The sequence below is a fragment of the Solanum pennellii genome, chromosome 1 (assembly GCF_001406875.1).
Source record: "Solanum pennellii chromosome 1, SPENNV200".
Taxonomy (NCBI): Eukaryota; Viridiplantae; Streptophyta; class Magnoliopsida; order Solanales; family Solanaceae; genus Solanum; species Solanum pennellii.
Window position 1 is genome coordinate 102,579,591 of NC_028637.1, and position 12,847 is coordinate 102,592,437.

The window sequence follows — 12,847 nt, forward strand, 5'->3', positions numbered from 1 at the left end:
TCTTTGCTTTTGCTCAATAGGTGTTTGAATTTTAATCTCGTGTATTATGACTTTTCAAGTTTCAAAAGCTGACCTAGATTAATTTTAGAGAAATATCACTTTCGCTTATAATTTTTTTTTCATTTTCCAAGCAAAATATATGTGCAAATCCAACTATTTTTCAACCCAATTTTAGTATTTTTTTGTTTTTTTAAAGTTTCAATTAAACCTTTGGGCATAATAAGGGATAAAGGACAAATATACACTAAACTATTGTAAATAGTATGCGATTGTCCTCCGTCATACTTTAGGAATATTGGTGCCTCTGTTGTTAAAAAATTAGAGCATATATATCCTTTATACTAGCGGACATACATATGTCATAATCTTATCCACCGACGATATCGGTCACGTGTCCCTATTTATTCTTATATTAAACTGAATGATATATATACTCTAATTTTTAGATGATAGGAGCACAATATCTCTAAAGTATGACTGCATACAGTCTACGATAGTTCGAGAATGCATTTTTCTTTTTTTCGTAATAGAAAGAGAAATAAGAAAAAGAATAAATTGATTGGGTGATTGGAACCACCATTAGTGGGTGTGAAAGCAGCATAATATCTCTCTTATGAGAGATAACGTTTGAAGAAAAAGAGTCATCTTATACTCATTTCACTTGTCAGAGAACACTGTCACTCTCTCTAAAACACACTCTCTCTCTCTCTCTTCACACTTCTCGCATTTTAGAAAGAACCAAACGACGAACCCAGAGGAAATTATTCAAAAATTAATTCGCCTGCGTTTGATCTGACTCTTCAACTGACTTTTTCTCTTCAATCTCTACAATTTGAATATGCATTTTGTGGTGTAAATTGATTGAAAATCTCCATTTGCTTGGAATCGTTGAAGAAGAAATGCTTCGATACTGCTCTGTATTCATCGAGGTTAGTTCTAGTTTTGTTATTACAATATATGGTTTTTGCTATTAGACGATCGTTTCGTAACTTGCTTGGACACGGATTTATACTTAATTTTCTTTCCGTTACTTGTAATTCGTCGGATTATGCGTTGAAAATCTTGTGTAATTTCACGTTTTATCATCACTGTGTGTATGAAGGAGTTGATCTAGTGTAAACTGCAATCTATTGGAGAGAAATTAGTCGTGAAGATGGAAGTTTGAAATCTATGTTCATATTCTTAAGCAATATATCATATAAGAAAGGTTCATATTTTGAGCAGCTCAGTTTGTCATGGTGAGCTGTGAATAGTAGTCAGAGAGGTTCCGCATTGATTAGGAAGGATTAAGTATGTTACGAGAGAGCTGTTTTTGCTAAAATAATTGGGCAATTGCGGTCACTTCTGCTAAAATGCTTTCTTCAATCTCATTTCATCTAATAAAGGATTATTCATATTGGATATAGATCTGTTTATTTTACTTTCGGCAGAAGTATATCTGGTTATATAGTGAATACCTGGACTTGAATTAAATGGAACAAATAACGATAACCACATGACTTAGTTTGGCTTTGAGGTGTAGTGATTGATTGATATATAGTTCTTTTATAATAAAATGAGAAGTACTTGTGTTTCTGCTGATGTTTGACTTCCATATTTGCATTGTCTTCTCAATCGAATTTCTATGCAAAACAGAAATTTGTTATTTATCAGGAATATTTGATCGTATGTCCCTAGCTGTGAAACGTATGTGTTGACTTCATAAGAACTTAGTCAGATGGTTCATTGGACATGGTGTGTACTCGTTTTTTCCGTTTTTCTTTGTCAACAATTGACTGGGCTATAGCTAAACCTGCCCTTTGCCTAAATGTGGTGCCACAAGATATTCAATTTGAGAGTACCTTCTGATTGGGGCATGCTGACAATCTTGCGCCTGAGAACTATCTGGTGTAGGAGTAATCTATCGAGCTAAATGCTTGGTTGAGTACTCTGTCGCGCCTAGTAGAATAAACATCCTTGTACTTATGTGTTTACAAGTGCCATTGAGGTGTGGCCGAAGAAACTAGTTCGTTTCTTGATATTTGAACTTATAGAACCTGGCATACAGCTATAAGAACCATAAGCACTCTATATTTAAGACTAACATAATGAGGTTCTTTGACTCTTTCATTCAGCACCCTGATTGATGGTTCGTTCCGACCCCCCACTCCCAAGTAAATCTGGAATATAAATGCCATGCACTAAATGTGGCATTTATTGGCTGGTTTTGTACATTTTCCTTTTATCTGGTCTTCTCAATTTGGTTAATGCTCAATGAATCAATATTTTTATTACTGTGTTTAGCTTCCTATTTGCAGCATTTTTGTTTATCTCATACCAACTATCTGATTTTGCTTAATTATAGTCAGAATTTCTCTTCAACTATACTGAGTTAAGGCCCTTGTCATCAAACTAGATAGACAGGAACATCCACGGAATGGAGGGCTGCACCAGAAGGAATTATGCAGAGAGGTGCAGAGATTAGTGTCTGTGACTTCTGCAAGGTTCATTTATGGCGTCCACTGGCCTCGGCCACGGAGGAGCAGGCAGTTCTAGAAGTGCTAATGGATTCAAGAGTTCATCTAGTTCAGTTGACTGGTTGGGAAGAGAGATGTTTGAGATGAGGTTGAGAGACAGGGCGGACCATGATGATGATGGGGTGAGCTTCTAAATTTTCACTATACCAATTAGTCAATGTTGCATAGTTAACCTTATCACTTGTGGTCTTAGTTACAGCAATTACTAGGTTTTCTGATAAGCTGAACATACCATGTTACGTGTTTCCTGGAGTTCGTTGACATTTGTTTTTCTCAGGAACAGTCTGCCGGACATTGCTAATGCTTCAGTATCCACTCTAGGGTCCTTGGATAGACATATTGGTCCTATGTAATTCAAATCCGCTGGCTTAAATACCCCACCCCTCCTTGGACATAGACAGGATTTGAATTTCTTACTTAAATCAGTTCATATCAACCTCTATGTTGTATTAATTCAAATGAACTTGATAACAAGTCATTTGAAAGTTGAAAACCTTGACTTAGTGTTGAATCCTTGCAAATCCATATCTCTCCCACCCTATGAACCCATCAACAAAGATATATTACAAAGATTTTTCCTGTTCGATGCCATAGAAGCATGATTAGTTATAAACATGGTGACTGTAAGTACACACATCTTAATGATAATTATGGCCTTAAGTTAATATTCCTAAGGAGTTCTCTATTGTTATCACTGTATGACTTAATTCATTCTATAACTGAATTTTTCTTGCTTTCTTCCCTTCATTGTTAGATTCAACAAGTAAATTTGCTTCTTTTTTGTTTTTGCTTATAGTGCTCTGGTATACATATATGTTGATTTGTGTCTCTCAAGAATACTTCTCCCGCTCAGCTTATTGGAGCATTACAGCTTCAATGATCATTTATCTGAAAACATCATTCTTCCTATCTTTTGGTGTAATATCATGCAGGACAGTGAACCAGATATAATTGATGGTGTGGGTGCAGAAACAGGGCATGTTATTAGAACCAGTATTGGTGGTCGAAATGGTCAACCTAAGCAGGTTCTAATTAGTTATGAGAAGTATAACTTATCATGTGTTTGGGATGAAAAATGACTATTTTTATTTGGATTCACAGAATGTAAGTTACATAGCAGAACATGTGGTTGGAACTGGTTCTTTTGGTGTGGTTTTCCAAGTAAGAACTGCTATAATTTCTGCTATCTTTGTATCTTTAATTATGTAGATATATGAGCGTGTGTGTCTATTATTATTGGATTATCTGCTTCTGTTTTTCTTTGCAGTGTTCTGTATTATTGTGATATAAATTTTCTATTGTCACAGGCGAAATGTAGAGAGACTGGAGAGATTGTGGCAATTAAGAAGGTTCTTCAAGATAAACGTTACAAGAACAGAGAACTGCAGATTATGCAAATGTTGGATCATCCTAATATTGTTGCTCTTAAACACTCTTTCTTCTCAACTACAGACAAGGAGGAAGTATACCTCAACCTTGTCCTTGAATTTGTTCCAGAATCTGTCAATCGTATTGCGAGACAATACAGCAGAATGAACCAGAGGATGCCATTGATATACGTCAAACTCTATACCTATCAGGCATGTGGCATTTTCTGTTGGTTTTAAACTTTTAATTATACACTAGCTTAAAATATCTTGAATTATTCTATTAGAAAATACCATTATTTACTTGCAGAAATTTCAAACTTTTAATGCTGGACCAGTTATTGATTTGAGGCCATGTAATGTCTCACTTACAACAGGTTTTTCCGTTGTTTGTCTCAGATATGCAGAGCGCTGGCTTATATTCATAACTGTATTGGCATCTGTCACCGTGATATTAAGCCTCAGAATTTGCTGGTTAGGTGTTTCTTTTATGATAGTGAATTTCTGCTCTTTTGACTATATACTTTGTTAATTTTTACTTGTTCTTGTTCTGGACCTCATTCTTTGGTTATTCTTTCTGGACAAAAGGTCCTCTAATCGTGATTAGATGAGTTGGTGTTTTTTTCTTTTCTTTTCTGGATGAGTATGATAAGCTGAAACACGTTTTGTGCACGTGCTAATTTGTAGCTTAATAATCTAGCTGGATCAACTGTACCTTTTTGTTTGCATAATAGACTTTGATATGTTTCTGTATTGTATATTTTGATATTTTAAGGTTAAACTGAGTGAACAAAATTCCATACTTTATCTCATAGAAAACACGATTCTTTATTAAAAACTCTCACACAGAAAGCAATAAAGAATCACAGAATGTCCTATTTGATGAAGAGTTAAACTCTACAGCAAAAAGTAGGAAATGGATTGAAAAGAGGAACACCTGACCGTTTTGTATAAATGCTTACAAATTGTATGTTTAGGGTCTTATGATGTGTGTATAATGATATGTTATTCCCGGTAAAATACTCCAATTTTTGAAAAATTCTTAAGGTCATTACGTGTGAAGTGGTAAAGGGCATTGAAAAGTTCTTTAACATGCTATTATTTGTTAGTCAAGCCACTGAGTAGACTCTAGAGTCCAAGTAACTTAGTATCTAGCAGATAAGAAGACAAATCTTTTTAAGTTGAACTGTCTAAGAGGCTATACATTTACACCTTTTAGAAAGAGAGATGCAATACTATAATCTTATGGCAGAATCCATGATGATATTAGCTTATTTTTGGGAAGTGTTATGGCACTGCTATTGATGGTGTCTTCTGATTATCACCGTGATTTTTTTCTCACTGAACTGAATTACTGTTTAATACTTAGGTAAATCCACACACACATCAGCTGAAGCTTTGTGATTTTGGAAGTGCAAAAGTTTTGGTAATTTTTCTCTGCAAAGACCACTTTGAATTTAAGAATTGCACTTGCTACAGTTTTCCGACCAAATTCTTTAACCACTGTTTAGGTGAAAGGTGAACCCAATGTGTCATATATCTGTTCGAGATATTATCGTGCCCCTGAACTCATATTTGGTGCCACCGAATACACAACAGCTATTGATATTTGGTCTACAGGTTGTGTGATGGCTGAGTTACTTCTTGGACAGGTAAGTTCCTGTCTTACTGTTTTTGTGCTATTCTTAATCATATGTTGTATTCTTTGTTCTAATACTTCTAACAATTCTGTTTAACAGCCATTGTTTCCTGGAGAGAGTGGGGTTGATCAATTAGTAGAGATTATAAAGGTGAATTTTAGAAAATTTCTATTATTGATATTATCTTCTCAAAAGATACTTTGCTGATTTTCTTACCTTTACAATTCAGTTGGACATTTGTTGCCTCAGTAAACAAGAGACAATGTCTCCTTTCGGGAACATCCAATTGTAAAAAAAAAATTAGACTTGAACATTATGGCTTAAAAGTTCAAACAGTATGATCATAGACAAATTATCTATGTGATGTTAATACCTAATGCGTATATGAAAAATATCCAAATTTCTTAGTTCAATGGGCAACAAATCAGAGAAAGCAAAAATGTTAGATCCTGCATTTGTTGAAGTTTGTGCAACTTGCACTCGTTCGTTTTGACCTATATTGGATATCTTTTGTTCTATTTGTACCAATTAAAATATATTTTGTTCGATACTAGATATCTCTCCTTGAGTCAATGAAGTTTCTCTCATCCACTTTTTTACTTTTGAAATGCCCAGCCAGTTTTAGGGGTTCTTGTTGATGAACACATTAATTCATGTCTCTGGTGCTGTCATACACTTTAAAGTGTTTTTATGCTCCACCCGGAAGAGAATTGGAGTGGGGTGGTGGGGGGTTGAGTCCTCTTTGTATATACCTTGAGACTAATTTTTTGAGGACTTTTGGTTATAATGTATCTGTACATGTTGACAGAAAAAGATGGATTGTTATCTGTCAGCCTACTTATGTCAGTATTTGCTATGGACCATCTTCCTCAATAATAAGTCGACTTTCCTATTCTACTTCAAATTTTATGCAGGTTCTGGGGACACCTACTAGAGAGGAGATAAAATGTATGAATCCAAACTACACTGAGTTTAAATTTCCACAGATAAAGCCACACCCATGGCATAAGGTATGGTGTGTAATGTAAAGCTGAAATTCAATATATAAATGTTGATTATTGGTGCTCATTAAATCATGCTTATTTGCTCTTCGTCATTCCATCACTTCGACTTTTTGATGAAAAAATGGGTTATGATCGTAGCTTTTATTTTATTCTTCCCTCTACTGAAAGTCAGATTTAGGTAACTAGAAATACTGGCTACTTGATTTGATTCATTTTTTCCTGACATCAGTTATGAAGGATGACATTAGAGGTACAGATGTTAATTACTTTAAGTTGGTAAAGGACAGGTTTGGAAGTTGCTTCTTTCTGCTTTACAACTTAAAAGTTCAAAGGTGGATAAAGTACTTGCGCTCAAAAAAGGGAGCAAGATATATTAAAAACATAAGTATGGGTGGAAGTGTATGTCTAAAAAATCTGATTACTTAATTTCCCTTTAGGTTGTATTTGCCTCATTTTATTGCTGTATTGAATCTGGACTGATGATCTATAGGCAAGAGTCGGTGGTATAAAATTCTTCAACCGAGCCCCTCTCTTGCTGGCTTCGATAGTAAATGACATTTAGAAATTTCTAAAAGCTAGTGGAGAACTGGCTGCCTGCTTTGGAGAGAAAAAGTAGGACTGGTGGGTGACTTTTTTACTCACCCCCTTCCATGGTGTGGAAAGATGAAACACTGGAAATCAGGAATTAAGAATGAGAGCAGTCTCTGTCAAAAATTGGAACCTGTTGGCAAAAGATAGAAAACATCTTGCGCTTGGATCCAGAATATATGATAGGGTGGTGGTATATTGGTGCTCCTCCCTAATATGATGCTTGAAAATCATAGTATACCATCTAAGACATTAACATTCTTCCCAGTGGTTCACATGTGTCTGATGGTAAGACATTGTAAGATCCAAATTATACAGAACAAAATGTGAGTAGAAATTTAAGTGTGGACAAACAGAGAAGAATACCAAATTGGAAATATTCTTAGAAGAGTTTTACAGTGAGCCTTAATTTCATCATGTCTTACATATATAAATACTTCTATTCGAGGCTGTTTGAGATGCTTTCAAGCCTGGAAGAGCCTTTGTGCTTCAGAATGTACACCATGTCATATTGGTTAAAAAAAGTATAAACACCATGTCATTGCCAGCTGTAGTACTAGAGTTAAGAAGCATTTCGTGTGATGCACCTAGAAACTTTTGCTATCAACTAGTCCAGTGAATGGGATCATTCTCATTTATCTTCTTTTATGCCATATATTCTGATAAATTGTGCTTTTTTCCTGATTGTTTTCCGTCATATACAGAGAGTTCATATTTCTCAGTCGTCGTTTCCCTTCCGTAAGTTATTTCCTTTATACAAGTCTAACTATATCTCATGATGCATCTTGCAGGTTTTTCAGAAGCGATTACCTCCAGAAGCAGTTGACCTGATTTGTCGATTTTTCCAGTATTCACCCTATTTGAGATGCACTGCTGTAAGTCTACATTCATTCTGAATTAATTCAATCTCATCGTCTTAAGGTTTGGCTGTAGTTGCCTATTGATTTCTGCTTTGATCGTGCAGTTAGAGGCCTGTATTCATCCATTCTTTGATGAATTGAGGGATCCTAATACTCGTCTTCCCAATGGTCGTCCTCTTCCACCACTTTACAATTTCAAGCCCCAAGGTAACGTACACCAAAAATGTTTTTTTTTTTTAAAAAAAAAAATTAAGGATTAGTAATGTTGTATTATTCAGCATTGGGAATGCTGGCCACCATCAGAAACAAGTTACAAAGCAAGTAGACTCTAGCTTTACAAAGCTCCTAGAAATTCTACTAACTCCTCTATTTCCTCTATACAGTTTTGTTTACACCAAAAAAATAAAGCCACCAAACGATTCCGTTTCACATCGTGGACTGATCTGATTTTGTCTTCAAAACACCTTCCATTTCTCTCCCTCCAGACTGACCACCTCATTATAAGCATATTATGTGGGTGATTTATTAGATTAGATACGACTGATTTCAGACTGAGGATTTGAACTGAATAATCCTGATCTCAACTGCCACCACATAAGAGAAAGAAAAAAGATGAAAGAGAAGAGGGGCTGAATTGTTACATATATGCCTTCAACTAATTTATTTAGCTGTAGTTGTTAATTATGATGATGTTCTCTAATTATGATGGAAGTTTAACCACAACTTCGTTTATCAAAAAAAAACAAAACCCAGAAGCATAACTCGATACCACATGGGCAGATCATATGTTGGTTGGTTGAGCTGTTTCTGCTCCAGCATGGTTCTTAGTTCTTACTGCTTTTGATCAAGTATTCACCGTGTAGGTTGATCCTGGGATCACTTTGCCTACTTATACTGCATGTACACTTCTAAGAAATGCAGTTAACTACCATACATGTCCAACCAATCAAAAATAAAAATAGCTTAACTTCTATCACCAATAACTAATAAGCTAGTCCTAACTCCTGTAAACAAAGTGTCCCCACTTTGATGGAGTTACCCATCTTTAAACTTAAAAATATTTCAGAAAAAAATGAACTTAAGAAGAAAAGGAGGTTCTGAGTTGATAATCATAGTCTCAGATAAATAGATTTAAGTTGTTTAGACAAAGAAAATCTCAAAACAAAGGAAAATCTAGAATATGAGAAGAAGAAACACTAGATGATTTGTTTGTAGATACTAGATAGATGTCCCTAATGGAACCTAAAGAATGTCTAAGTAGATAATACCACAACCTTGCGATATCTAGACAACAAGCTCCTCATAGAATGTGATGGTATTAGTTATTAGTATTGTGATATGACACCATTGATATGTTTTGATGTTAATATTTCACATATAGCATTTTCATAATAATAGACAAATTAACTATTGGTATATTTTTTCAATTTTTGACTGATATGAAACGTTTTTATTTTTTTTGTCATAGCAGTGTTGTATTTTAATCTTTGCCTGATCATGTGACTGTTCAGTGTCTATGTTTGATTGAACCACAATCAAGTAGATTTAGAGTTTTATCGAAAAAGTGAAGAAACAGATGAAAAATGGAAGTCTCTAGTCCCTACTCATATACCTTCAATCTCCAAAATGATACCTGGTTATTTTCTTCAACTCAATTGGTCTTCATTTTTGAATTTCATATTTGCTACTAGTGATTAAGCCATATAGCATTCAACATTTGCCACTTGTGTGGCAATATCTTAGAAATGTCTGAATATTCAATTTCTCAATTTGTTGGCCCTAAATTTTTCTCTAGCTCTTTTGATGTATGTATCCTCATTATTGTGGTATGCACCTTTGTAGAGCTCACTGGAATTCCTACTGAAACTCTCCAGCGCCTTGTTCCAGAACATGCTCGAAGGCAGAATTTATTCATGGCTTTGCGACCCTAGTGACTATTTTGTCTTCTGCCACTGTCCCCAAGTACAATATGATACAAGTGTTTGCACCTCATCTGTGAGTGCTTGCTAAATGTGGCTGTAGATCAAGTTCACAACGATGTTAGACTTGCCGTTCCGCATATGTGAGAGAGCATCTTGTAATTTTTTCCAATAGCTGGTATGAATACCGTGCATATATGTCAAAGCACATTTTGTATACTTGCGAAAACACTGTGAGATTTAGGTTTGGATGACGAAAAGCTGAGGGTTTATATATATAATCATTTCAGTTTTTCTTTAATTCATGGGCATTAATAGCTGATTTTCAGATAAAAAAGAATAATACTAGCTATGTGTCTTTGGTATTTCCTTGCATGTGTTGTTCAGTGAAACATGACCACATACGCACATGTTATTTACTGGAACCGAAAGAGCTCATCTCCGCAAATTGGATTAATGTTTTGGTTTTGATAATGGCATCTTTAATTGACTATTGGTATTACATTTTGAAGAGCTAATCTTATGTGGCCAAGAATCATGGGCTTCAAAGGTCTTATACCGTGAGCATGGATGTATATACCTTGTTGATCTTGAGTCGTGAGATGTGAAGTTGTAGGTACTCTTGGCATTGTCAATTATTGTCTGTTCAGTTGCTTCAATATCTTTATCGGCTTATCCACATTGTGGTTTCTTCATACTCCTTGCTTATAGTCGTTAATTGGTTGGCACCTTTTTGGACTTTGTTAGATCCCTATAGGAATGGAGCTCACAGATTCACTTTTGTACTTATTATCTTTTGTACTATTTGCATTCTTGATGCTATCAATGAATCACTTACTTCATCCAAAGAAACAAAAATAGGAACAGAATATGTGATTCTCCCGAGGTGTAAACTGACAACAGTATGCCCATAACTTCGTTTTGCCTGGAACAAAAAGAAAGCAAGAAGACGTTCAAAAGCAACGAGCATATGGTTTTTATTTATTTATTTTCTGGTTCAAAGTTTGACATAGGGATAGCAATTTCTTTTCATTGTTTTGTGAGAGTTCGATAATTCGATCCCCTTCCCCTATGCTTAAATTTTTGTTAAAAAATAATAATCAAAACATAGATTTATAGGGGGCATTTGCACTTTTTGTTTCTATTTTGTGTCGTCTTTAAAGCATCTCAAGGCAAATAATCTTTTCACATGTATAAATATACTATATACGAACCCCGTCCCAGCACAGGCCTAATATATATTACACTTTTCATTAATTATTGTGGTTTATAGTTTTTTACGTAATTTTCACATAATATATATTACTTACTTTGTGTTGATTTATGTGATACAAATGAAATTTCAAAAGTTTAGTCAATTAATTTTTTTTATAATTTTTTTATATTTAAGTTATTAATTATTGTGATTTATAATATTTTATATATTTTGTATAATATTTTTCTCTCTTTATCTCAATTTATGTGGTATAGACGAAATTTTGAGTGATAACAAAATCTTTTTATATATTTCCAAATATTTTGAAGCTATAAGTTATTATGATTTATAAAATTTTTTTATATATAGTGATAGAAGACAAATTTCTTTGAAAGGGAAACTTTAAGTTAACAAACTACCGCTAGCTACAAGCAAGCATGTTGACGAAGTGTTGCCTGTCTGTAGTACGGGATTCCTATGAGCAAGGGTCCAATTTATATTATTTTTATTTTAATTTATGTCACACAAATGAAACGTGATAAGTTGTTCAAAATTTTATATGATTTTTAAAAATATTTCAAGTTATTAATTACTGTGATTGATAATTTTTTTAAGCGATTTGAAGTAATAATATACTATTTCGTTTTCCCAATTTATGCGACATAGATAAAAAAATAATTGTTTTTATGTCTTTTAAATATTTTAAAGTGTTAATTGTTGTAATTTGTAGTGCCTTTTAAGTAATTTTTAAATAATTTTTGTTATTTTTCATGTCCCAATTTATGTGGTATTGATATAATATTGAGAGTCAACCAATTTGTTTATGTCTTTTAAAATTTTAAGTTTTTAATTATTATTTATAATACTTTTTACGTTATTATCAAATAACATATGTCATTTATAATTTTTGTTTATATGACTTTTAAATATTTTAACTTATTAATTATAGTGATTTAAAGTATTATTATTGTAAGTTTCAAATATATAGCCAGATAAAAAAGAAACATAAGAAAGAATTAAAAGGAAAAAAGTACAGAATAAATGGTCAAATTAATGTGACACAAATGAAATTTGAAGAGTTATTAATTATTATGACTTATAGTTTCTTTTTTTATCCTAATTATGTGGTACAATAGAATTTAGAGATGGTATTATTTTTATATAATTTTTCAATATTTGAATTCAATAATTATAATAATTTATAATACTATTTATATGAAATCTAAATAATAAATAATATTTTTATATTCTAATTTATGTGACATTAATAGAATTTCGAGTATACGAAAGAATAATATAATCATTTAAAGTTTAGCCTATTAATATAATGAAATATTAAATTTTATTAGTTAATTTTATGCTGCATGATCTCAAACACAATAATAAATAAATAAAGCCTAAAATAACTACAAATGAATTCTAAACATTACTGATGGGAACATCAGCATTTTTATGCCTTTTAGTAATGAAAAAGGCACAAATTTCACTATATTTACCAATATATAGCAATGGTTTTGTTGTAAAAAGATACAAAAAAGAAGGGACAAATAAACTTTTAAAAAATACTGCATTATTAACAAAAGGACACAAAAGGAATTAGAGAAAACAAAACATTAAACGCACAACTCCTAAAGCAAACTGTATAAACAATCACAGCAGAGTAAAAGCAGATCAGGGAGTAACTTACCAAATTATCCTTGTCTAGGAAGCAAGCATGTTGACAAACAACTGCGTCCTAAACTCTTCTATATATTAGTA

General features: G+C 33.2%; 1 protein-coding gene across 3 annotated transcripts; it reads left to right on the forward strand.

Moving 5' to 3' along the window:
* The first annotated feature begins 553 nt into the window (after positions 1-553).
* Positions 554-10,262, forward strand: LOC107007726 (shaggy-related protein kinase kappa). 3 transcript variants are annotated; one of them, XM_027918032.1, is made up of 14 exons: positions 613-929; positions 2,396-2,638; positions 3,449-3,541; positions 3,618-3,677; positions 3,824-4,096; positions 4,283-4,357; positions 5,253-5,309; positions 5,395-5,535; positions 5,623-5,673; positions 6,438-6,533; positions 7,907-7,990; positions 8,080-8,182; positions 9,818-9,906; positions 9,938-10,262. In XM_027918032.1, exons 2-13 carry the CDS (start codon positions 2,492-2,494, stop codon positions 9,904-9,906), a joined length of 1,269 nt encoding a protein of 422 aa, XP_027773833.1. In that variant the 5' UTR covers positions 613-929; positions 2,396-2,491; the 3' UTR covers positions 9,938-10,262. The 3 variants fall into 3 exon arrangements, with proteins under 3 accessions (XP_015061950.1, XP_027773833.1, XP_015061949.1); XM_015206464.1 differs by having other exon boundaries at positions 554-929; positions 2,345-2,638; positions 9,818-10,262; XM_015206463.2 differs by having other exon boundaries at positions 614-929; positions 9,818-10,262.
* Positions 10,263-12,847: the final 2,585 nt, after the last annotated feature.